The 26,750-nt window shown below is 40.2% G+C and overlaps 1 protein-coding gene across 1 annotated transcript; it reads right to left on the bottom strand.

Moving 5' to 3' along the window:
* Positions 1-17,792: 17,792 nt before the first annotated feature.
* On the bottom strand, positions 17,793-20,676 carry LOC110212143 (protein S100-A12). Its single transcript, XM_020992026.2, has 3 exons — positions 20,569-20,676; positions 19,918-20,085; positions 17,793-18,157 (listed from the first exon to the last, which is right to left on the bottom strand). Exons 2-3 carry the CDS (start codon positions 20,059-20,061, stop codon positions 17,972-17,974), a joined length of 330 nt encoding a protein of 109 aa, XP_020847685.1. The 5' UTR covers positions 20,062-20,085; positions 20,569-20,676; the 3' UTR covers positions 17,793-17,971.
* Between the last annotated feature and the right edge of the window lie 6,074 nt (positions 20,677-26,750).

Genomic DNA, 26,750 nt, shown 5'->3' with positions numbered 1-26,750 from the left:
CATGAGGCTTACAAGTTCATAAACTTAATAATTTAGAGCTGGAAGAGACCATGAAGATCATCACCTAAATGTTCCATAGGAGGAGACCTCAAATTCATCAGGCTGTAAACTGAGATTATTTTTTCTTCAAGACTCACTCCTCCATCTCATTCACTTCTTTATTTTTATCAGTGGCACCATTGGAATCATCCAATTGACTGAACTGAAATTTTAATATTACCTTTGACTTTTTTCTCCCTCAGTTCTCACAATATAATCAAACACTGTTGATTCTACCCCCTTAATATATCTCACATCAGGTCCCTCCTCTTTATTCTCACTCTTACTGTAATAGCAGAGATCGTCATTACCACCTGCATGTGCCATCGAAAAAACATCCAAACTAGCCATTTCTCCTTTCTGTTTTTGTCATTGTATGCCCAGTACCTATCGGAATGCTTGTTGATTGATTGGTTTTCTCTTTTCCCTCTCTAATCCATTCTTCACGCTACTGTCTGTCTAGTCATTATTAAACACAGATCTGGTCACATTGCTTTTTTGCTTACAAGTTTTTGTTGATTCCCTAATTGTCTATTTGGTATGGCATCATTCTGTCTTTCTAGCATTAGCTCACATTGCTACTCCACTCATTCTATACTCTAGTTCTTAGCAATTAAAGATTTACAAAGCACTTTTCTCACTATAGCCCTGTTGAGCAAGTATTATCCCTATCTTATACATGAGGAAATTGAGGGTCAGATAAGTTATTCATAACGGCAAAAAGTTGGAAACAAAGTACACGATTTTAGAACAGCTGAGCAGATGATAACATATGAATATGACTAAATATTGTTGTGCTATACGGAAGGGCTGGGCTTGTTTGTGTGGTTTTTTTTTTTTGGTCTATACCTATAATATCATCTGTATAGGGACATCCTGGTCAGTAATTTCTTTTTACCAATATAGATTAGCTATCATTCTATAGTGTAAGACTTATAGTCTTGCACAATTCCCTGGGGGCCCTGACAGGTTTAGGGACTTGTCTAGTGTCACAAGGCCAGCAAGTGTCAGAGGCAAAATGTGAACTCAAATCTTCCTGACTCAGGCTGCCCTTCTATCCATTATTCCAGGCTGCCTTTCATTAGGAAGAATTAATATGAAAACTTCAAACAAATACAGGAAGACTCATATGCAAAAGTGAGAACACAAGTCCATAATATATTTTGTTGTTGTTCAGTCATTTCAGTCACGTCTGACTTTTCAAGACCCCATTTGGGATTGTCTAGGCAATGACACTGGAGTGGTTTGCCATTTCCTTTTCCAGATCACTTTACAGATGAGGAAACTGAGGCAAACAGGGTGAAGTAACTATGACATATATACTGACTGTAAATGAAGACAACATTAAAGGGTTAAAAAAAGGTTACATCCAATAAATTATATTGGTACTTCCTTGTTAAAGTTAACATTTAGCCTCTCTTTGAATAAATGATGAATATACACTGTTTGATATACTAGCTCTTTCAATTTTTCATTTTTGTTATTTGTTTCATTTTTGATTAATAATTTTGTGAAGCATACTTTGTGGCATGCATTTTTTTTTTTACTGTTTAAATGACATTTTCCAATTGAAAGTAGAAAAAAGAGAAAATGCCTTGCCCTAACACAGCTTGTAAGTGTCAAAGTCAGATATGAATCCAAGGCCCTTGACTCTTAAGTCCAGACCTCTTTCCACCTCACCATTACTTTACATTACCATTACATCATTCTGTCTCTACTACTCATCCTACCTTATAGTATTCCCCTCCACACATCTTAGCTCCAGCCAAGTTGGGTTTTTCTGCTCCCATATCTTTACTAGTATAACAGGCATGATGGTGCTGAGCATGTGCCCCAACCACTTCCAGTGATCCACATGCTTTGGCCCCTTGCTAAAAGACATGCATAACCAGTAGCTCCTGGTTGGTCTCATGATATTCTAGTCACTGGCACTTTATTGGGGGAGTGGTATAGAGAGGAGGGTGGGTGTTAATGAGCCAGAGAATTCTGGAAAAAAGCCAACTCCTTTCTCTTTGAGTTCAGGTTCCCCTAGAACTGAAGCTGGTTCATGTGAGTCCCAAACTAGAGAACTTTTTTTTCCTGGGAGTAGACCTCTGGAGAGTCAGTAGCTAATGTAATTTCCTTTGCCTAAATGTCCCCCTTTTCCTTGAAATTCTAGCCATACTTTAAAGACTAAATGAATGCTACCTTCTCCATGAAGCTTTCCTTGATCCTTCTGCTTTCCATCCAGCCTTCCATAGCATCTCATTTTGTATTTCTTTATTTACCATTGTATATTATAGTAACCTTTGTAGGTGTCATATCTCCTTAATAAACTACAAGAGGTTTTGAATTGACATTTGTTCAATTGAATTGAAAGAAAACCAGTCCTACAACCAGGGGTGTTGTGAAGCTCAAATGAGATAATGGATGTAAAGTATTATGCAAACCTTAAAGTGCTACATAATGCCAGTTATTATTGATTATTATTACTATTACTATTATTATTTCGGTGACCAGGTCTCCAATCTGGTGGTGATTTCATCCCCTGAGTCTTCTACCGCTTCTACTGCTGAGCTCAAGCGATGTTTATAGAACAACATGAGAATGTACTGGGAAATGTTTAACAACCAAGCTCTCCCCCCAAAAAAAGCATGCACATACTCTTAGGTTTAATCTTCATAATTAACACTTTCTTAAGTCTATGCAATCAACAAAATAATAAACCTTGATTTGTAAGGACTGCTGATTTTTGAAGTATAAATGCTCACATTGAAAAAAATTTAACAACTATCCTCAATGAGCTGGTTAGAGCTGGCTCCAGCATACTCCTGCCTATAACTGTAGTATCCTACAACACTAGTCCAGAGGTTCTGACTCTCTTTGCTTTTACCTATTGCTTGTAGGCAGCCTCAGAATGGGAGAATGTGTAGTGCATTCTTCAGGATTGCATCTGCAGCTGTTTGATGTCCTCACCGTCTTGGTCTCCTTAATGTGAACACTCATCTATTAAATGGGGATATTAGGTAAGAGGAGCTCCATGCACTCTCTAGTTCTTGTTTCACTAAGCAAGGTAAGGTACATTGGTGGTAAGGTATGAGCCTGACATTTTTGATGGTAGAGGTGGAGGTTTAATGGGATTTAGTGTTATGGACAATGGGTGAGACTTTTTGTAAATGTCATGTCTGTTTCCAGGAAGGTGAGGCACATGAGCAAACTTAAATGCATTATCCCAAGGAAAGGGCCAGAGGCAGGGATGAGTCTGTATATACTGAAGATGTGATCAGAAAGGAGTCAGCTAGCTCTCAGGAAGTACCCAGAGTTATTGGTCTGAGACCATCATAAGCCACATACCAAATGGATCAAGCAAAAGGATATGAATTTGAGTTAAGTTTATCATAATCTGAGTTATTGTGTGAATTTAAGCCAGGGAATTATGGGACTGGTTTTGTCTCCCCTTCTCCTCATTTTTTAAAATTGAGTTGCAACTGGGGATGTCCCTTGCTTACCTCCCTGTTCTCCTCGAATCTCCAACTGTCCACTGGATATATTCACCTGGCTGTCTCAAAGCCAACATAGTCAAAATAGAACTCATTGTCCCCCTAAACCCAATCTTCTTCCTAACTTCCTCCTTTCTGTCAAAAGCACCACCATTCTTACAGTAATACAGACTGGTAACCTGTGAATCATCCTTGGCTTTTGCTGTAGCTCTCACTTCCTCATATCTAATCAGTTGTCAAGTAGGTTATGTATCCTTATCATTGCTTGTGTCTAACTCCTTGTCACACCACAATCACCTTAGACTACACCCTCTTCATCTCTTGCTGGGACTATTGCAATGACCTCTTAATTACCTTCCCTGTCTCTAATCTCTCTCTTCTCCAAACCATCCATCATACAAAATGCCAAGTTTATATTTCTAAAGTTCAAGTTTTACCTTGTCACTCTTCTCAAGAAACTAGTGGTTCGCTATAGTGCTTAATTAATAACAATGATGATAATAAATACCAACTCTCCTCTATATCATTTAAAACTCTTCCTAAAAATGCTATCCACATCCAGAGAAAGAACTATGGAGTCTGAATGCAGATTGATGCATACTATTTTCTCTCTTTTTATTTTCCTTCTCATGGTTTTTCCCTTTTGTTCTGATTCTTCTTTCACAACACAACTAATATGGAAATATGTTCAATATGATTGTACATGTATAGCCTGTATCAGATTGCTTGCTATCTTGGAGAGGCAGGAGGTCAGGGAGTGAGAAAAAAATCTGGAACTTAAAATCTTATAAAAGTGAATGTTGGAAACTACCTTTAATTGGAAAAAATTGGAATTGGAAAAATTGGAATTTAAAAATGTGATTGGAAAAAATAAAGTAAACAAACAGAAAATCTCTCTTTCTAATCTGACTCTACTCTATCTCTCCAGACAATTTATACATTACTTTCCCTCCAATACTCTATGCTTCAGCCAAGCTGACCTGTTTGTTATTCCCAGTATACAGCATTCCATTCCTTACTTCAGTACTTTCTTACTGGCTGTCCCTCATGCTTGGAAAGCTCTTCCTATTAACTCTGACTCTTGGAATCTCTATTTCCCTTCAAAGCTCAGCTTAAATACCACTTCCTTCAAGAGATCTTTCTCCAGTTATCAGTGTTACCTCCCCAATCCAATCAATGCTTTTCCCCTCCCCCAACATGTAATGTGGGGACTGGCCAATGAGGGTCCAGTTTTTAGAGCATACACAGTATCTGTCTGCTGCCAATCCATGTGGAGGTTTCTTAGTGGACTTATTTCTGGAAGTGCATGATAGTTTCTGTGGTGTAAATACTCACAAATGAAAAAAAATGTGTTTAGTTATTAAATGAAAATTTAACAATCTGCTATAAGCTGGTTAGAGCTTATTGTAGCATATCCTTGCTTAAAAAGCTTATTGAAAGACCTTGAGAGAGACTGCATCTCCATTTTCCTGGGTTGTTCCTTCTTGATAAGGTTTTTGTTGGTCATAAGAAACAAAGGAGTGGAAGGGCTGTATATCAAGAAAGCAGAGCAAGGATGGTAGCCACTGTATTGATGCATAAAATATTTCCTTGATGGAGGTACCTTAGGCAGTCAAGTAAGACTGTAGTTCAGTATTTAATAGCTTCCTAATGAAGCATCTCTGCTTGTTAGGGGGAATGAACTAGAAACAAGACATTTCTGACCATCCCTAGTCCTCAAGTTTGATGGCACACATGAGCCCCATCTTCTTTCAAGGAAGGTCTTAGAAAAGGGATCATTCAGGGTAATTCTAACTGGAGCTCAGTGTTCTTCTTTGCAATTGTGCAAATTCACACCTACTATCCTCATGTGAGATTATCTTTGGGTGGGAAATAAGTTTATTGTCTTGACATAACTGATTCCATTTTATTTTAAGCCTCCATTTTGTGAATAAGTAGTTGTTAAATAATTTTTTTTTTTTCTGTAAAAAGATAAGGACTTCAGTGGAATAGTTTGGCAATGATATGTGTGTTCCCCTCAATTTTTTTTCTTTTTAAATAGCATTTTATTTTTTCCAATTACATGTAAAGACAATTTTAAACATTCATTTAAAAATTTTTGAGCTCAAATTTTCTCCCTCCCTCTCCTCCTGTCCCCTTCCCTAACACAGTAAGCAATTTGATAAAGGTTATATGTGTGCAATCATGTAAAATGTATTTCCATATTAGGCATGTTGTGAAAGAAGAAACAGACCAAAAGGAAAAAAAAACATGAAAAAAATAAGGAAAATGATAATAGCATGCTTTGATTTGCGTTTAGATTCCATCAGTTCTTTCTTTGGATATGGATAGCATTTTCCATCAATTCATTTGGAACTGTCTTAGATCATTGTATTGCTGAGAAAAACTAAGTCATCCATAGTTGATCATCACACAATGTTGTATTATTGCCAGTTTGCCAATTGCGTTTTTTAGGGACTCATTATCTTCAGTGTACTTTTTTTCCAATTGGCCAATTGTATTATTTAAGGACTCTTCTACCTCTCTCATTAGACTTTTAAAATCCTTCTTGAGCTCTTCTAAGAAGGCTTTTTGGGCTTCAGACCAGTTCATATTCCCTTTTGATGTTGCAGATGTGGGTTTGTTGACAATGTTGTCCTCTTCAGAATTTCTGTCTTGATCTTCACTCTTCTCGTAATATGAATCTATGGTATGTTTCTTTTTACTCATGGTTTCTTTATTCCCTGGCCTTTAAAGAGATTGAGCTCTCCTGCTGGGGAACAGAGGGTACTGACCCAAGCTTCTTGTGTTGGGAGCCTAGGTCTTGGTCACTGGCTTTGTGTGCTGGGGCCTCTTATGTTGGCAATGGGAGGCTGTAGGGTTTTGGCAGCTTACCTGGTATTGGGCTGGAATCAGCAAGGCAATTCTAGGTTGCCTACTTTTCCTTTCCTTTCCTTTCCTTTCCTTTCCTTTCCTTTCCTTTCCTTTCCTTTCCTTTCCTTTCCTTTCCTTTCCTTTCCTTTCCTTTCCTTTCCTTTCCTTTCCTTTCCTTTCCTTTCCTTTCCTTTCCTTTCCTTTCCTTTCCTTTCCTTTCCTTTCCTTTCCTTTCCTTTTCTTTCCTTTCCTTAGAAACACACAAAGTACAAGTTATAACCCATCAGTGGTCAAGTACACTGACAGGTCTTAATAAGCAAGTGTTGGCAGGCAAGCATGTTGTGTATTATCAGGAAGTCCATCATGCATCAGCAGGAATATGTACATATAATGACTTATTTACAAGTTGATGCCATATAGTTAGAAGATTCAATATTATGTCATCAAAATTTCAATGTAGGAAAACCCCACAAATTTACAATATGTTATTAAATTTAAGATGCATCATTAAAATTCTTTTATTTTTTGAAATGGAATAAATTTCAAAAAGAAATTGTTAAAGACTCAAAGAAAATAGTTTTTTTTTTGGGGGGCAGTAGGCCAAATAAGTTTGGGAACTCCTGACTTAATACAACACCCTCATTAAGGAGACTGAGGCCCAGAAGAAGGAAATGACCTTCCCAAGGTCACCCAGATAGTAAGTGTATGGGCCAAAATTTGAATCCAAACCCTCTGATTCCAAACCCAGTACTCTTCCTTCTATTCCATGGGACTAGATGCTTTTGGGTAGTTGGGGTAAAACGGTAAGTATGTTGGGTGGTGGTTTGTGTTCTCACATATTGTTGATTAACTGTAGATAGGGAAAATGATGAACAGGAGTGTAGTAATGGATCCAAAATCACAGCTTCTCAGACATGGAAGGGATTTCAGAAGCAATTGAATGGTTCAATTCCACCATAACTAAGAAAGACTCTTGTCCCCAGCAACTACATATAACATGTCAGTCTTTGACTGAAGGCCCCCCTTTGTTTGAAGAAACCAGAAAGGGCAGGAGAGGAGGAGTCTTAATCTTCAGGAAGTAAATTCAATTCACTTTGATTCAATGAGAATTTGTTGAGTATTAACTGAATTAGCTATTAAGGACTTAGTATTGGAAGGGTCAGGGTAAGGTGTTTGTGTGGGGAAACAGAGACCAGGAAGTTTCATACATGCTTCCTGCTTAATCTGTTTGGGGAGCTATGACACACACACATTTATAGAATCACCAGGACAGCGCTCATAAGTCCATATATAAACAAGCATATGACACAGTGTTATAATTCTCCCAGCAAATATAAAACAGGGGAGAGATTGCTAAGTGGCAGCTCATCAAGGAAGGGAGACCCATAGGATTGAGCGCTGGAAGAGACTTTATAGATTATCTAGGTTGCAAGGCAGCTGTAATACTTTTGAGTGTGTTGGAAACCAGATTCAAATATAATTAAGAGATATTTAACAAATGAAAAGACAATAAAACATAGATAATGTTAATATGTTGTTTTCTAAGTTAACATTTATTGGCAGAGATCCTTATGTGTGGTTTAGTGGTCCCCTGTTTCTTGGCTCCCACAACTTATTTATTTATTTTAGCTTTTATTTAATTAATTCATTAAATAATATTTTGCTTCTCCCCAGTTATATGTAAAGACAATGTTTAACATTCATTTAAACAAATTTGAGTTCTAAATTTTCTCTCTCCCTGCCTCATGTCTCTCCTCCCTGAGATAGTAAGCAATTTGATACAGGTTATATATGTTCAATCATGCAAAACATATTACCATATTAGTCATGTTGTGAAAGAAGACACAGACTCAAAGAAAAAGAAAAAAACCACAAAAATATAACAAGTGAAAAATAGTATATTTCTTAGTCTATTTTTTCTTTTTGGTGAGGTGATCAGGGGTTTAGGGACTTGCTCAGGGTCACACAGCTAGTAAGTATCAAGTGTCTGAGGCCAGATTTGGACTCAGGTCCTCCTTACTCCAAGGCCAGAGCTCTATCCACTATGCCACTTAGCTGCCTTAAATAGTGTGTTTCGATCTGCATTCTGACTCTGTCAGTTCTTTCTCTGGAGGAGGATAGCATTTTTCATCATGAATCCTTTGGAATTGTCTTGAATCATTGCATTGCTGAGAAGAGCTGTCATTCAGTTGATCATCATACAGTATTTCTGTTACTATATACACAATGTTCTCCTGATTCTGCTCACCTCACTTTGCAACAATTCATATAAGTCCAGGTTTTTCTGAAATCTGCCTGCTCATCAGTCCTTATAGCACGGTCATATTCCATCACAGCCATATACCACAACTTGCTCAACCATCCTCCGATTTCCCCTCAATTTCTAATTCTTTGTGGCCCCATTTCTAAATGAGTTTGACCCCACTGATCAAACCTCTCATTTTATAGATGAGAAAACTGGGGCCAAGAGAAGTTAAATAATGTAAGACAGATATCACATCTTCACATCAAAGATCACACAGATTGGAACAGAATTGAGATTTAAACCAGGGCCTTCTGATTCCAATGACTAAGTGTGAATATAAAAGTAGGGCATCGCTCTGTAGGAACTGTTTCATCAGTGCTTCAGTTCAGAAAGAGCATGAGCTGGTGAGAAATGTTAGACTGAACCTTTGAATTAATTGGTATAGGGCACTCCCAGGTGAAGAAATTCCTTCTGTCAATGCAGTTTTGCCTCTTATTTGCAACTTAAAGTTGTCCGGGACACTGGGATGTGATTTGCCAAGAGTCAAAAAAACCATTATGTGTCAGAGACATGACTAGAACCTGGTCACCCTGCTTGCCAGCTATCTATTACAACACACAGGATGACAAAAAGGGCTTTATTTGAACTATAAAATGGAAAAGAGAAAGAGAAAAGAAGGGATAAGATCAGTATTTGGAGTATGTGAGGTAATTATAATGATGTGGGAAATAAGGAAGAGCTACTCAGTTTTAAGTTTTGCATTTGCTCTGCCAAGAAGGATGATTTTTTGACTGGGAAGTATAGGTTTAAAATGATTAATAGTGAGTTTAAACCAAAGATAATTGGGAAGAGAGTAAGAGAGTACCTAGGCACTCTGAACAATTTGAAGTCATCAGGCTCAGATTAGTTAACCATATATCAATGTTCTGAAAGAACTGTCTGCCAGTGATCATTGAAAATAAAGAATAGAGGGGAAGTGTTGAAGAACTGAAGGTAGGAAATATTGTCCTAATTTTCAAAAAATAGAAGAGGACAAGAATTTCAAACTACTGGGTTTGCTTCCTCAAAAAAATTCTAGAATGTAGTATTGGAAAGATGTTTTTGATCTCTAGAAAAGAATTGAAGTGAGCAGAGCCAGGAGATTGTTGTACACAATAACAGCCATGTTGTGCGATGACTAATGTCGATAAACTCAGCCTTTTTCAGCAATGCAAGGATCTAAGACATCTCCAAAGGCCTCGTGATGGAAAATGCTGTCCACAAAGGAGAAAGAACTATGGAGTTTGAATGCAGATCGAAGCATACTATTTGCTATTTTTTTCCTTCTGTTGTGTTTTGTTTCCTCTTTCTGGTGGTTCCTCCTATTGGTTCTAATTCTTACTTACAATGTCAATAATGTGAAAATATGCTTAAAAGGCATGTATATATATATGGCCTGTATCAGATTGCATGCCGTCTTGGGGAGGGAGGTAGGGGGAGAAAAATTTTAAACTCAAAAGCTTATGGAAGTGATTGTTGATAATTCAAAATAAATTAATTAAAAAATAATAACATGCAAAAAAGGAAAAGAATTGGTGATGGCTAGGAGTTGGCTTGGCTTCAACAAGAATGTTCCATGTTAGCTTAACCTACTGTACACAAGGTATTATGTTTTGCTGGATTTCAGTAAGTCCTTTGATAGATTCTTTCATGCTATCCTTTTGAGATAGGGACTATGTGATAGTACAGCTATGGGGATTCAACACCAGCTGAACACTAGACCCAAAGATTATTCACTAAGGAGCATTATTTTGGAGAGAGCTGACTAGTGGAATGTCCTTGGAATCTGTTCTTGGTCCTGGGCTGTTTGACAGTTTTATCTGTGACTTAGATGCAGTCATAGATGACATGCTTATCCAATCCTCAGATGACACTAAGTTGGGAAGGAGACCGTGTGTTGGATGACAGAATCATGATCCAAAAAGATCTGAATGACTTAAGTAATTGGGCCAAATCTACTCAGATGAAATTTAATAAAAATAAATATGAAGTACTTCATTTAGGTTCAAGGAACTATCTGCACAAATACAGAAGTGGGGAAATGTAGATAGATGATTGCTTGTGTGGAAAAGATCTGGAGACTTTAGAAGGCTGAAAACTCATTCTAATGCAGTACTTAGGCTACATCAGTAGTTGTGTCTAGAGACTCTAGGAAGAGAGAAATGATGGTCCTTCTCTACTTTGTCCTGATCAGATCACATCCAGAGTATTGTGTTCGATTCTGGGAGTCATATTATAGGAAACTTGAAAGTGTCCAGATAAGGGCACCCAGGATGGTGAAATGCTAGAGGTGGGATCTGAGCTCAAGTCTTTCTGTCTTCAGGGACAGACTATCCCTCCACTGTGCCACCTAGCTCATGCCATGCAGTGATTGACTGAAGATTTCATTTGACACTGAATGGCCACTTGTTGGGGACATTGTAGAAGGAATCCCTAGCACAGATGTGGAATGACCTACAAAACCTCTGAGTTTTCTTCTAGCTCTGGGATTTTTAGAAATACTCAAATCCTGTCTCTGGTGCTTATTAGCTTCATGACTTAAATGCAGGTTCCTTAACCTCATCGAGCCTCAGTTTCCCACCTATAAAATGAGAATTATAACACCTGTAGCACCTACCTTACAGGATTTTATGAGGCTAAACCGAGATTATGTAGGCAAAGTGCTTCGCAAAATTTAAAGTGCTTTACAAATGTAAGTTATGATTACTAATAAAATGTTTGTTGATAGCAGGAGAAAACTAGTTCTAGAATGGAAATATCCACCATATCTAGCTATCTGCTTTTAAAGTATCACAAAATCTGAAAACCAAAATAGTTTGACTAGATGGTGTTTGAGTGTAATCTTTTCCCCTGGAGGTAGGAATGCTGGTAGGTACTAGGGATTAGGGTGTCACGGGGGGGGTGGATTTACATGCTAAGGTGTGGTTGGGTGTATTTGTGTACTAGCTGAGTCAGGATATTGTGAGTGAGAGTTAGCAGAAACATGCTTGTTGACCAGAGACAAGGGAAAAGGGAAGAGTCATTAAGACGTGAGAGTTGCTCAGGAAATTGTCCACCATTGTTCCTTTTTTATTTTCTTTGGAGAGCTTTTATGAAGACGGGTCAAAAATGGAGTGAGTTGCCCCACAAGGTTGCAAGTCCTCCATTATTGGGGGTCTATATCACTAGGCAGCGTTGTGGCACAGTGGATGGATAGGCTGGACTTGAAGACAGGAAGATTTGAGTTCAGATCCCACCTCAGACACTTATAAGCTGTGAGACCTTGGGCAATGGGGATAAGAAGTAACATTTACTTCCCAGACTTGTTGTGAGGATCAAATAACATAATATTTGTAAAGCATGTTGCAAACCTTAAAATGCTACGTAAATGCTATTAAGTATAGCATTTATATATTAAATGTATATTATTAAATACATAATAAATATAAAAGCTATTATATCAGCATAAGGCAGAAAGTCAGTTTGAGGGAATGTTGTGGGAGGAATATCTGCTCAGATAGTATTGAACTAGATAACCCTAGATATCTCTCCTGATTGTGAGATTTGTGTGTGTGTGTGTGTGTGTGTGTGTGTGTGTGTGTGTGTGTGTACCTCTCCAGGTTCCTGGAAAATGAGATACGGCAATCGGCCATTTACCAGGGCCCCTGTGGAAATGCTTTCTTTTTTTTTTTTTTAAATGTCTCATTTAAAAAATAAATAGAAATTATTTAATTCTACTCATGCCCCAGAACAGTCTTTCTGTTGAGTTAATGGAGCTTCTTTCTACATTCCAGCTAATTCCTGGTTTGTTCACATGGTCAGTCTTCCTTGGGGCAAGGGCAGTCAGCTGCTTCTGCAATGGGGTAATTCTTTGGGGAAAAATGAATTTTCCCCATTTCAATGACTAATAGAGAGGGCTTATCATTTACTATCTCTCTATTTCTTGAATGCGTGAGGCTTGAAAGACTAACTCAGAGGTCAATGGGGATTCATTCCTTGGGGTACTAAGGGAAAACTTGGCCTATTTTTCTCCCCTGGGTAGAGGAAGAGGGATTAGCTACAGGGGCCTGCTCCTCTCCACAGAGGTTCTGCAAATATAAAAATCAAAGTGAAATGAAATAGTTAACAATCTATTGAATAGCCCCTATCTCTTTGTTACTTGTCTCTTACCCTGGTCTCTAGGCAGCTTCTACTAACATTTGCTAATCAGAGGTCTGATTCAGAACCCAGATTATTTACTCAGGATCCTGAGTGAGTTTGGGACTAGGTTTTAGAAAAAATGGCAATACTCTTAGACACTGGATTAATCAATTCAATTCTTGTTCAGTCAGTTCAGTTCAACTCAACAGAATTCAGTTAAAGTAGCCATAGCCACTTATTAAGCATTTGGTATCAACACAGTCCAGTTCCTAGACTTCAAATGTGCTCTTTGAGATCTCTTCCTTGCCCTTATTAGCATAAATAATATGATGGCCTGCCTAGTGAGGAGGGAAGCAGATAGTGATTTCCAGCAGAGGCTGGCTGATCACTTATCAAGAATATTATAGAGGGGAGTCATGCTTTGGGCAGGGGGTTGGACTAAGTGACTTCTGACTTGTTTTCCAGCCTCAGGAGTCTATGAAATAATGTTGGTTTCCTAAGACTTTTCCAGGAAGCAATGGTCCTGGCTTTCAACAGCTTCTGGTGGGGCAATCTTACACAAGAATATCACAAGCCCTGTTTTGAAGCAAACTCTAGAATACAATCCTACTCCGACCCCTTAGGATTGCTAAATTTTTTTGAAAGAAAAAAAAGTCTCCCATCTTGGATTTTGACATTTTAGTTACTGAAGCAAAAAATAGGATTGACAAAGACAAGAGTTTCTTAAGTGGACCCTTTTCAATTCTTACTCTATAATTACTGCCCTGTGCTTCCCTTTAGGTATCACCCATCCAGCTTGGAGAAATCCCGTGGACATTGAGCCAGGTAGGATCTCACAAGGCATCAATGGGAGTGGACCAAGCTCTTTTCATTTTGGACGTCCCCACGCTGAAGATCATTGCCTTGTTGCATAAAACTCACCCAACAGGAGTCCGTACATTTTGGTTTCCTTTGCTTAATTGAAATTTCCTTTCCTCCACCTTGCAATCCCCTTCCCTTTCCTCCTTTCTGCTGCTACAGATTGTACCTATCCTTCAAGGCCTAGCTCACACAATCTCCTCCATAAAGCCTCTTCTCACCACTTCATCTCAAATCACCCTTCCCTTCTCAACTCCCATAGAATTTATTGCCTGGTACTACTCGTGGGACATTTATCACGATCTTGTGTCGTGAGCTGTCTTTTTTAGGTGTTAGTCTTCTATCACTAACCAGTTTGTCAGCTTCGTAAAGATGTCTCACATTCATCTCTACATTTCTTTCAGTGTCTAGAATGGTGCTCAGCAATTTCTGGTCAAATGAATGAACTTTAAAAAAATAGCAGCTGGCATTTACATAGATAATGCTTTAAGGTTTGCAAAGTGCTTAAACATTACCTTATTTGATCCTTTCTATATACTTACATAGTTAACCCTGGGAGGTAGGTTCCCCCTTTTACAGATAAAGAAACTGAGGCAAATAGGATTCAGTGACTTATGTAGGGTCACACAGCTTATAAGTGTCTGAAGTTGGATTTGAACTCAGATCTTCCTGATTCCAGGTCCAGCACTCTATCCACTGTACCACCTAGCAGGTGCCATCTCTTGCTTACCTCGTAAACCTTAAAGCACTCTCAAATCTCTCAGGTTCTAGTTTCTACTCATCTTCTGTGGCATCTCTCCATTCTCTCCTCCCTCAACCTCCCTTTCGCCTTCTGCACCTACACCTCTGTCAACTTCATCTATCAGACTATATAGTGTATAGGAAAATATTGAGGGGTGGGGCAGTGAGGGAGGAGAAACAGCTATATCGCGAAGTTAAAAAAAACTCTGAGAAAACCAGTTTTGGTCGACTTGATTCCATAGAAGTTTAGAGGAGGAGACTTTAGAGGTCTTTTAGGCCTAGAGGAAGTAAGGGACTGGTCTAAAGCCACACTAGTAGGTGACAAGGCTGGCATCAGAATCTAGGTCTCTTAATCTACATATCTTTTTACAAAAATGTTTTTATTAGTAACACACTCATTTCAATGTGCAAAGAAGATGAAAAGAAGGATTTTATATGAAAACATGAACTTCTGTTATATATTGTGAACATTTTTTTAAAAAAGTATATATTAAACTTATTAAAGTAGTAATGAAATTGCTGTCTTTTCCCCTGTTCTTCCCATCATGCTGTGCTAAAGATCTCAACAAGTCAGAATGTTAGGCCAAATCTAATTAGATCAAATTTAATAGGAGTACATGAAATGTCCTGTGCTTGGGTTAGAAAAAAAAATCAACTTTACAAGTACAAGATGGGGAGGCATGGCTGGATAGCAGTTTGTCTGAAAAACAATGAGTCTTTTGTAAATTATAAACTCAATGTCCGTAAAAAATGCTACATGGGAGCCAAAAAGCTAATGCAATATGAATTAAGAGAGGTAGAATGTCTTGGAGAAGGGAAGTGATAATCTTGATATACTCTGTTCTGGTCAGAACACATCTGGAGTATGGTCTTCGGTCTATGTATGATAAGCTGGAGAGTGTCCAGAGGAAAGAAACCAGGACAGTAAAGGCCCTCAAGATCACAGCAGATAAGGGCAAGTTGAATGAACTGGGAATGTTTATCTTGGAATAATGAGAACTTAAGGAAGACATGATATTTATCTTCAAGTACATAGTAGAAGAGGAACTGGACTTGTTCTATTTGGTCCCAGAGGGCAAACAAAAGATCAATGAACAGAGAGACAGATTCGGTTTAATGTTGGGGAAAAAACACCTAACAATTAAAGTTATTCAAAGGTGAAATGCACTGCTTTGGGAAGTAAATGGGCTTCTTTTCACTGGAGGTTTTTGAACAAAGGCTGGATGACCACTTGTCAGGGGTTCCTTGCTCAGGTCCAGGTTAGACTAGATGACCCCTGAGATTTCTTCTACCTCTGAGATTCTATGCTTCTGTGACTATCACTTGCTTCTTTGTGGACATGATGCCTCTCTAAATGCAGTTTCTTTCTGCACCAACTCTGGTTTCATCATTTTTTTTTGCCACCCCCAACAATAAAAACAAGACATTGGTTTGTCTTCTGAAGAAATCTATCAACTAAGCCATATTTCCACCTTGAGCCTGCCCTTGATAACCCAGAACTTTATAATGCTCTCTGTTTGCCAAGGGACTCCTGTTTTGGCTCTCTACAAGTTGCTTGCCTTCCTCAGTTAGTACCTCTGGGGAAGTCCATAGTCTTGGGCCATTGTTGTCCTCATGTTCACTCTTCTCCCTCCTTGTCCTCTTCACTTCTTCTATCTCCTTAAGACTGGGATCTCTGTGTCCTCCATGGTGATAGGAGCCAACCTGTTTAATTTAAGAGATGAAGTGTGGTTTGGTGAAAAGAGTACTGGATCAGAATTCAGAAGACCTGCCCTCTGGTAGTGCTGCCACTTATTAGCTATGAGGTTGGGAAAAAAGTTGTCCCTTCTGTTTTAGGCCTCAGTTTCCTCATCTGTAAAATGAAGGTATTGGGAGAGATGATCTCTAAGGATCTCCTTCTACCCCTTTCTCCACATTAGAAGTGAGAGCAGCTATCTGTTCTCACAGGCAATTGGCTTTTTAATTATGTCCTTCTGGACAGTTCCTTCTGGAGATCTTGTCCCTTCTGTGTTCTGAATACACACACAGACATACGCACATAACATGGAAAGGATTTTAGAGGTCCTCAAATTCAACCCTCTCGCTTTACAGATGAGGAAGCTGAGGCCCAGGGAAATTGAATGACTTGCCCAAGGTCATACAGGAAGGAAGTTTGAGGAGTAAGATTTGAACCTGGACTCTCTGGGCCTGAAATTAGTATTCTTTTCACAGTATTATGCTGTCTCTTACCTGTGGAGGAGTGAACTTGTGTATGCTTCCTCATAGATGATTAGATCTAGAAAAGACCTTAGAAATAAAATAGTCCAGACTTCCTCATTTTATAGGCATGGAAACCGATGCCTTGAGAGGATAAGTGATTTGCCCTAGGTCACATGGCAAGATAATGGTAGAAATAAGAACTAGAACCCATTCTCCTGAGTCCTAGCTTGGTGCTCTTGCCTTGACACCACACAGTCTCAGTCAATCAACTTCCTTAGGAGTGGAGGATAGTTCCTGATGGCCCAAGAGAAAGGTCAGTTCTGGCATCAGCTCTCAGTCCTATATCTACAGACCATGGGCAAGATCCGCCCATATTGGTGGTTTAAGGGTAGAAGTGTGAGGGAGTGGGCTCCTTTAGTTCTCTTTGCAAACGTATTTTTTTAGGGGTGCCCAGTTTTGCACAGTGAAAAGAGTTCTGGACTCAGGTTCATGGAACCTGGGTTTAAATCATTGGCTCTGCAATTTGCTATCTGAGTAATCTTGGGCAAATAACTTCGCCTTTCTGAGCTTCAGTTTCCTTATCTGTAAAATGAACGAGCTGGACTAGATAACTTTTAAGGTCTTTTTCAGCTCTAAATATATGATTTGTGATCCTATGATCTGGCCACAGCCTACCTTTCTCGTCTTGTCTGCCTCTACTTTCCTACAGGCAACCTCTGCTCCAAACACTTTAATTTCTAAATATTCTATTTTTTCTATTCTACATTTGCTAAATATTCTTTGGCTTCCCCCAATCTATACCTTGCTTATGCTATTTACTCCTGACAATGTAGAATGCCCTTTCCCTAGTATCCTACTGTCAGAATCCTGCCCATTCTTGAAGGCTCAGCTTACAGGCCATCTCCTCTGTGAAGCTCTCCCTGTTCTCCCCAGGCCATGATGATTTTCCCCTCCCCAGAACTCCCATAACTCTCATGGCTTGTATGGTTACCTAGTCTACCTAACTAGATTGTAAACTCCCTGGAGGTAGGTACTAATTCTGATACCTTTTTCTATCTTTGTCTTCCTCAATAAATGGATTAGCTGATGGATAGATTTAGGGGGCAAGTCACTGTTTTAGGGGGATGGTGAGGCATAAGTAGTGTGAGGTTTGCCTAATGGACAGAGCCTTGGGGATGTTGGGGTGGGGAAGAGGAAAGATGAATAACCAGAAGAAACAATGACTCAAAGAAAAACTTTATTGTCCCCAATTGTCATCAGGACCCCAGCACCCCCTTCCCTATTATTTTTTGCCCTCCTTCTTTTGGCTCTATGGAGTCGAAACACTTCATTGTTGGGGGAGGGCTACGTGCAGGGGAGGGAAAGATGAGTGCGAAGGAGAGGGAGATTTTGCCTCTCATCAGTGAGGCCCTTCAAGGCCAGGCCCGTGGTGCTTCCCGGGAGGTGCATTTTCATGCATCTTTTCATGGGTTTCCATGACCACACGTGCTATCATCACAGCGAACTCCTTGAAGTCAATATCAGAATCTAGATTTGTGTCCAGTTCTTCAAAGAGACTTTGGACATCCTTCAGATCCTTGGAGTTCTGGGACAGAGGGAAGAAAGAGATATGTTGGTTACTAGAAGATGTGTGGTAAGGAGCAAGGTAAATTCATAGCCTGGGACTCCTGGCAATGATCCTGATCTCTTGTAGGGCATTGGGAAAACCCCATACTGATTGTCCACACTAGTGAGGATGTACCCTTAAGAGTCCAGGGCTATGACAACATTATATCACTAGTGGGCAGTATAGATGTGCTCGCCCCTTCCCCATCTTCTATAAATAATAGTGCAGTAATGATAACACCAGCACTGGAGATAGGGTTGATGGCTAAATAAGTTCTTAAAATTGCATAGCAATGTCAACCATGTAGAGAGGCTTCTCAGCTAGTGATACAGTGGATTTGGGGTCTACACTTGCTTCCAAGGAAGTATGATAATACTAAATGATGATAGCTACCATTTATATAGCAGTTTAAGTACTTGACTTGTGTTGTCTCATTTGATTGTCACATCGGTCCTGTGACATAGGTGCTATTACTAGTCTCATTTTACAGAAGAGGAAACTGAGGCTAAGAAAGATTAAATAACATGCCTAGGTTAAGGAGAAGTGGCTGAGGCAGGATTTGAACTCAGATCCTTCCCAGTGCCATATGTGGTACTGTATCTGCTACATTAGTGGTATCATGCTCACATAGAAGTGGATCTCTGATGTATGAACTTAGAAAACCACAAATTTACATTATCTATGTTGTATTCTATTTTTACTTATTTTGTTAAACTTTCCCCAATTGCATTTTAATCTGTTTTCAGGCACTCCATGCAGCAGGCAACCAGCTGTCAGTCTGGGTTCAAATCCTATCTCAGACCCATGCTAAGTATATAACTATGGGCAGCTCATCTAATCTCTTAGAGCTTTGGTTTCCTCATTTGTAAAATGGGGATGATGATAGTAGCAGCACCTACCTCCCAGGGTGGTTGTAAGGCTCAGATGAGATAATAAATGAAAAGCACACTCCAAACTTTAAAATGCTATATAATATTATTGCTATTACTGCCTAGCAGAAAAAATGAACCCAAGGGCCTCACCCAAACCTTGGGCCACAGTCTCATCTTCCTAACTAGGATCGATTCACTTTGCCCTGGCACAATATCCAGTCTTTTTTATTTTTTGCCTTCCTTCTTTTGGTTCTGTGGAGTCAAAACACTTGCTTGTTGACAGTGGGGATATGGGCAGGGGAGGGAGAGATGAATGTGAAGGAGAGGGAAACAGGAATGGGGCTTTTCCTGTTATAGGGGCATAGAAGGAAGGTCTGGAAAATACTGGTGTAGAGTGGCAGCTGTGGGTAGTAGAAAGATCTCTGGATTTGGAGTCAGAGGAGTTGGCTTTATGTCTAAGCTCTATTACCAGAGGACTGTGAAACCTTCAGTAAGTAATTTTTATTCTTTGTCCTCAGTTGTCTCATCTGTAAAGTGGGGGTGTAAAGTATGATAGGTTGAGATGGATGATCTCTAAGGTCTCTTCTAGCTCTAAATCTATGACCCTAAGATTCTTGGGATGATTTTTAAAAATGGGGCCAAAGAAGTTGGTCTCCTGCATCCCTGGATCATCCCATCATGGACTCAAAGAGCAATAGCCTTCTAGAGTCATAATGACCCTCAGGAGGCAATCCTTCAGGAACTCAGGCCCCTGTTGTTGTCCTGGCCCAAACCAAGGTGTCCCCTGAAGCTCCTGGGACTTCCAAGCTGTGCCATTTTCTTTACTCCACTTCTCCCCACCTCAGCACTTTTGCTCCCAGACCTCACCTTGATGAAATGTGGCATCTCCTTGTTCAACAGCTGCTTCATTTCCCTCCTGTTCAGGGCATCTAGGTTTCCAGAAATCTTAGAATATTTGTGGAAGACATCAACAAAGATCTTCAGGGAACTTTTCAATGAACAGGTTTCCATTGTGTTAGTTGACCTTGGGTCAGTCTGCATGGAGAAGCAGCAGAGTGAGTTGGGGTGCTGGAATCTGTCTCCCTGTGCACTGGTCAAGGAGGGTTAAGGAGGGAGGGTGGGTGACTACATAAAGGGAGGCCCATGAGCCTTTGCCCTTGCAGCCTAACTTAAGAGGGGATGGGATGGGATGGATTAGGGAGAGACACATATACAGGACTTCAGTCTTAAGGTCACTCACACTGGCTAAGAAAGGATTCAGAGGAATGTTATCCAAATTAAATACAAAAAGATGGAATGAGAGTTAATCAGAGAGGGATCTCTGAAAGAAATGCCTTTTAAGAAGAGTTTGGAGGGAGTTAAGGGGATGCCAAGTAGCAAAGGAAGGAGGTGGAAGTACCCCTGGGCTTGGGGTGGGAGATGGGAAGTAGCCTATGCACAAGCTAAGGGCTATGAGGTGGTGGCGGTGGAAGCCCTGGCCTCCCTGACTCAGGGAAATCAACGAGGTCCTTGACTTACCACAGAGCAGACTGGAGGAGAGCCGTCTGCTTCACAGAGAGGAATGGAGTGAGTGGGGCAGGCCTGACATTTATAGGAGTGCCCTGCTTGGGCTCCAGGATGGTTGCCAGTGGAAGATGATTCGTTCTTTTCTTCAGTGATTGCTTCACAGGTGTGTAGTTTGGTAATTTTGAGCGGGGTTGTCACAGTCCGGAAGGGTGTGGGGGGCAGGGCAGAGGTTGGAGGAAGGGGAAAGGGAACTGTTTACATTTCTCCTTTGTCTTTTTGTGAAATTCGCAGTTCTCCCCCCCCCCCAACTCCCCCTTCTGCCCTCCTCCCCCTCCAAGCTGGTTTGGGAGGAAATAAATTGGCCTCTGCCTTCTCAGCAGCAGGTACTACAGGCTTTCACCACCACAGCTGGCCTCAAAGGGCATTTATCTTGTAATTAAGCATATTAGAGTTATCTGTATACGTTTCTTATTCATTTAGGGACTAAATTCCATGAGGACAGAGATCATATCTTTCTTAAACTTTGTGTTTTCTCTAATTCCTGGCATAATGTTCTACACACAGTAATTAGAATTCATTAATTCAATAAGAAAAAAATATTATTAACTGTCTCCTATGTGCTAGGCCTGGTGTGAGGGGTTAGGGGAAGGGTGGGGACCCTGTGGCCTTCTAGGTCCTCAAAGGGCCTCTCTTGAGGACCTAAAGGCCCACACGTGGCCTCGAGGCCACAAGTTCCCCACCCCTGTCAGCTAGGGTATATGTGATAACTAAGAAACTTTTTCTTGAGAAGCCCATCTTGTAGATAGATATCTACCAATACTTAACATATAAGCCAGAGTATAAGGGAATAAGAATAAGAGTAATATACCTTGAGAGCTAGAAATTTCAGTGGCCACCTAGTTTGATTTTCTCATTTTGCAGATGAGGAAAGAAAGACCCAGAGAGATTAAGGGATTTAGCCAAGATCTACAGCTAGTATACATGAGGGTCAGGACTCAGACTTACCACAGAATCAGAGATTTAGAGTTGGTGATAAAGTTGGGGATTTAGCTTCAACCCCCTCCTCTTATAAACTAGGAAGCTGAATCTCAGAGCGACTTGTCCGAGATCACATAGGGAGTAACTGGCTGAGACAGAACTTGAATTTAGGTCTTTTCACTTTGCCTCTCATCTTCTTTATGCGTCCTCAGGTTTTCTAACACCAAGACCAAGGATTTCTCCATTACACTACATTGAGAATTACAAAGTACTTTAGGAATTCAGAGAAAGGACAGATTTCTTTTGGCTGGGAGAAGGGGTTTTGTGAGGAATATTCAGGGGAAGACTTAATGGAGGAGATGGTATCTAAGTTGAAAGGGATCTTGAAGGATGGGTAGAATTTATACAGAAAGATGGGATGAGGAGTATAATATGTAAAATCAATAATCAATGCCTTGAGGGCTTTGCTCTGTATTGCCTTGCTAATCTTTTATCAACTACAATCATTTTAATCAGATAAGAGGTAATTGTGATTTATGGTAAGAATATAGTCCCAGGTAAAAGCATGTGTGTGTAACAGAAACTAAGATGTAGTGCCAGGGAAATCCCTGTGCTAAGTTAATTTTAGGAATATAATTATAATCATTTTTATATTAAAATATACTGGGTAAAAGGTGGACCTAGCCTATAATGTAAAAAGGTTTGCTTCTTGTAACACCATAAAAATAAACTTACTGTACTTACTGTAACATCATATGTAAAGAGTTGTGTATTGAGACACCATGGCCTGCTTGAGCCAAAAGCCTGCTTGAGTAAAAGGGTGCTGACCATTTACACCATAGCCAGCCTACTTGCACCAAAAGTGAATCAAGAGAACTATAAATAACTGTGAATTCTGTTATTCAGGTTCTCAAACCCTGAATACTGGACAGACTGTAGACCTCACCTTTGTTTCTCTTAATAAAGGGTGCTTTCTCTGCCCAGAAAGGCTTCCCAGTTTCTTTATTCCAGGAGAGCATTTTGGGCTAGGAGATTTATGTGAACGGAGACTCCCATTTGAAAAAAGCCTAAGCCAGTGTGGGGAAGAGAGCTGGCAGATTGTTCTGGCTGGAGAGGAAGGTAGGGTTCATACTGTACAATGCTTTGAATGCCAAGCTAAATGTATATGGAATTGGCCTTGTTTGCTGTTAATTTTCTTTCCCCAGTAGCATCTTGGATGAAGGCACAGACAGCATGCTTTTCATACTTGCAGATGACAAGAACTTGGGAGGGATAGTTAGTGCAGTGCATATTTAGAATCTCAAAAGGTCTCTATAAGCTAGAAACACAGGCTGACTCTTAGAAGATATCATTTGATAGGAATAAATGTGAAGTTCCACAACTGGGTTCAAAAAGTCAAGTTCACAAAGATGGGATTAGGAAGACCTGATTAGAAAGTAGCCTATGTAAATAAGACCTTGGAATTTTAGCGTACAATAGACTAAATATGAGCCAACAATATGGCAGGGCAGACCAAAAGTCTATGAAGGTTGTATTAATAGAGGCATAGTGCCGAGAAAGGAAGTGATAAGGCAAAATCAAAAGAGGAGTAGTTCTTTTTCATGTATCAGTGGGACTAGGTGATCCTCTGAGGTCATTTCAAACTCTGAAATTATGTGATTCTGTGGGAATGGAGACCAGGCCCTTTGAGGTTTGATGGAAGCAGCTAGGGATGTGTAGCCTGGAGGACAGAAGACTAAGTGGTAGGTTGAGGAGGGCATGATAGTTGGCATTGAACATCTGAAGGGTTGTCATGTGGAAGAGAAAGAGATACTTGTTCTGTAAATCTTCAAAAGACAGATTTCACCTTGATGTTCAGAAGAGTTTTATAATAATTAGAACTGTCCCAAAGTGGAATGGACTGCCCAGGGAAATAATGGATTCCTTCAGTGGAGGTCTTTTTTTTTTTTGTTAAATAACCAATTGTTATGTGTGTTATAAGGGGGTTCTCTCTCAAGTTTGGTTTGGACTAAGATTAGGGGATCTTCCCCTGGGGGAGGGAAATCCCATTTGGTAATTCTATTTCAGCACAATTGGGTTCCTTTGTAATCCAATGTATTTTATTTTATTCATTTAAAAACATTATTTTGAGGAAGGGCAACTAGGCTTTGGCAGACTTCAGAAGGAATCCGTGACACAAGACACAAAACGGTTAAGAGCCCATGGACTAGAGGGACTCTACGCCTGAAGAGACTTAATAAGAAATGTTAGGGGCAGCGAGGTGGCGCAGCGGATAGAGCACCTGCCCTGAAGCCAGGAGGACCTGAGTTCAAATGTGACCTCAGGCCAAACACTTGACACTTACTAGTTGTGTGACCCTGGGCAAGTCACTTAACCCCAATTGCCTAAAAAAAAAAATGCTAATTGTCTGACTGAATCACAGCTCAGAAATCACAGAATTTCAGAGTTGGATAATACCCATCTACTCCAACGTATGCATGAAAGGAATGTCCACGAACATGTCAGTAAGTGAGCTGTGTAATTCAGTTAGCTGAGGTTCATGGAGAAGGGTGGTGAACAGTAAAAACTGGGAAAGGGCGAAGGGGCCAGAAGAGAAGGCTTTGAATGTCAGGCTAGGAGTGCTTGAAATTGACCCTGAAGACTGTAGAGGACCACTGGAAGCTTCCGGTCAGTGGATGAGGTGGGGTTGAGGTTAATTTTATAGGAAGTATGCACTGAATTATTCTAGCAGCCTTGTGTAGGCAGGGAGGCCAGTTAGGAGACAATTGCATTAGCAATGAGGTGGTGAAAAAGAGTTACTAGGCATGAGAATGGAAATGAGGGGCCAGATGCAAGAGGCATTGTGAGGGAATGCACAGTTTTGTAAATACTTCCTCTTTCTACACTGGCTTAGCACTCCTATTTGCTATCATCCCATTATTTCATGTGAGTCTGTATTAGTGTACCTGCCTTTGCCAGGAACCTGCAGAGAGTAAGCCTGCCCCACAGGCTGCCCAAGTTTCTGTGCAGTGCCCTGAGGAATATTTGCCATTTCTTGGTATTAGATTTTTATTCATACTGGTATTGGGGTGGGGCTGGGGAATCCCCCCCTCCTTCCAAACTTCCCTATTTCTGTTGAGGGCAATAACATCTCTCCAATCCCTGAGGTTCAAAATCTTGACATTATCCTTGATCCTCCCCTGTCTCTTACTACCCATATCCATTGGTTGTCAAGTTTTGCAGCTTCTGCCTCCTCAACATTTCTTTCATCTTTTATCTACTCTTACAGCTGCCATCCCGTTTGAGGCCCTCATCACTTCTCACCTGTACTATCACAATAGTCTCCTTCCTAACTGGACACTCACCTTCCAATCTATCTCTTCTCCAATCCACATTCCACACAGTTGCCAAAATAAAATGCCTAAAGTACAAGTCTGATTGTATCATTAGCTTTAGTGGGTCCCTATCACCTCAGGAAAAAATGCAAACTCTTCATATTGGTATCTAAAGTCCTTCCCAACCTGACTGCAGAAGATTCTTCTACATTTATTTCACGTTATTCCCTTTCACTCACTGCACGTCTGGGCCTGCTTACCATTCCTCAGACCTGGCATTCCATTTCTCACCTCTGATTTTTGTACGGTGTTGTGGGCGACGATGCTAGTAGAACTAGGGAAGCTACCATAATATCAGCAGGGGTGTGTGTGTGTGTGCACACGCATGTGTGTATGTGTGTGAAAACCAAGAAGCAATGGAGTTGGGGCAGTTTGAGTCAATTTACCCCCAGGTAAGTTGATTTGGGACCCAGATGTGGGCCTTTTGGGTAAGAAGGATATAAAAACAGTTTCAAGATTTTGGCAGAACATTCTTGACACTTCAGGGAACTTCCTTTCAGATAGCTATTATTTAATCTCCTTGACTATGGCTTTTACTTGTTTTTACTTCTCTGGACTATTTTTTTTAAAAAAAATCTCCTTTTAGATTGCTGTGAGCTGGGGGTTGTCAGATATATATATATTTTTTATTAAAGAAATTGTTTATTTGAATTCTCAGGCTCTGGAGTCCTTGGAACCAGATGCGGAACCTTAACGGAGACAATAAGTGTCTCCTGGGCCTGGAATACGCTCCCTCCTCACCTTTGATTCTTAGAATCCCTAACGTCCTCAAGACCAGGTGCAAGTCCTAATTCCTTCAGGAAAGCTTGCCCTGACAACTGCTGCTTACAGTGATCTTCACACTCTAATAACTCTTCCCAGAATCATAGAATCTTGGAGTTGGAAGGGACCACAGAGACCATCTAATATAATCAGTACACAACTTATACCTAGAGAATGCATGAACAGGAACCCCTGAGGTGCTCAAGCACTAGCATTTAATTTTTTGTCCACTTCTTTTGTACTGCCTCATATCACTTCACTCTGTGAATATAGGTCTTGTCTATATTGTAAGTTCTCAGAGTGCAGGGGCCGTATTTTCTCTACATCTTTCCATAGGATCTAAGTGGGGGCTGTTGCACACACCATAGCCGCTCAGTAAATACATGTGGAATGAATGAATGGATTGTGCAAATACTGTAAAGCCCATGAATCTTTCAGTGAAACCTTGGGTAAACTTTCTCTACAGTCAATGTGCCCTCTACTTTTTAGGTTGATGGGAGTGGGGCATGGATGGGAAGCAAAAATTATATAAAGTGACATTGTTGGCACTTGGTATACTTGGTGAGATGAATTTCATCTATTTATTTATTTATTTTCCAGACAGCAGATGAACTGCCCCAGCCATGTTTGGCTTCAGTGGGTTTGAATTTCCTGAACTGGCCCTGGTGCTTGACAGTGGGAGGCCCAAGGGGCAGCTAGCTAGGGATTTAGCTCGGATTCTAGGATCCCAAGACAAATAACCCCTCACGATTAAATCAGATTTGACTGTTTGTGCCTAACCTACAAGTGTTCCAACAGGGAAGGCCTCTGGTGCCCTCATGTGGCCTTCCTCAGATTTTACATTTGCTGTGGGAAGCGAGAGCTGAGACTTCACAATGACCAAGGCTAGGAATTGCGGTATTATCAGAATTTTTCTTTTCAGCCATATTTATGATTTCACAAAATTTGACTGTCTCCTTGTTTTTGGCGGATCAACTAGGAGAATGAAAGCAGTGCCTGTCTTGTGTGAGTTGTTTAGGAAAATGCCCATTTTGGGGTCCTTTCTGAAAGGCCTCTTAGAAATACTGTCTGGTCTCTAAT

This window comes from Phascolarctos cinereus, unplaced genomic scaffold (assembly GCF_003287225.1).
Source record: "Phascolarctos cinereus isolate Bilbo 61053 unplaced genomic scaffold, phaCin_HiC Scaffold_5;HRSCAF=322, whole genome shotgun sequence".
NCBI lineage: Eukaryota > Metazoa > Chordata > Mammalia > Diprotodontia > Phascolarctidae > Phascolarctos > Phascolarctos cinereus.
Note: the sequence above shows the minus strand (reverse complement) of the source record. Positions and strands in the feature narration are given on the sequence as shown.

Bases quoted from the DNA above. Each gene is read 5' to 3' on its own strand.
- LOC110212143 (XM_020992026.2), bottom strand. From the start codon at position 20,061: ATGGAAACCTGTTCATTGAAAAGTTCCCTGAAGATCTTTGTTGATGTC. The intron at 18,158-19,917 runs GTGAGGTCTGGG...CCTCTGTCCCAG, and splicing joins AGATGCCACATTTCATCAAG to AACTCCAAGGATCTGAAGGA.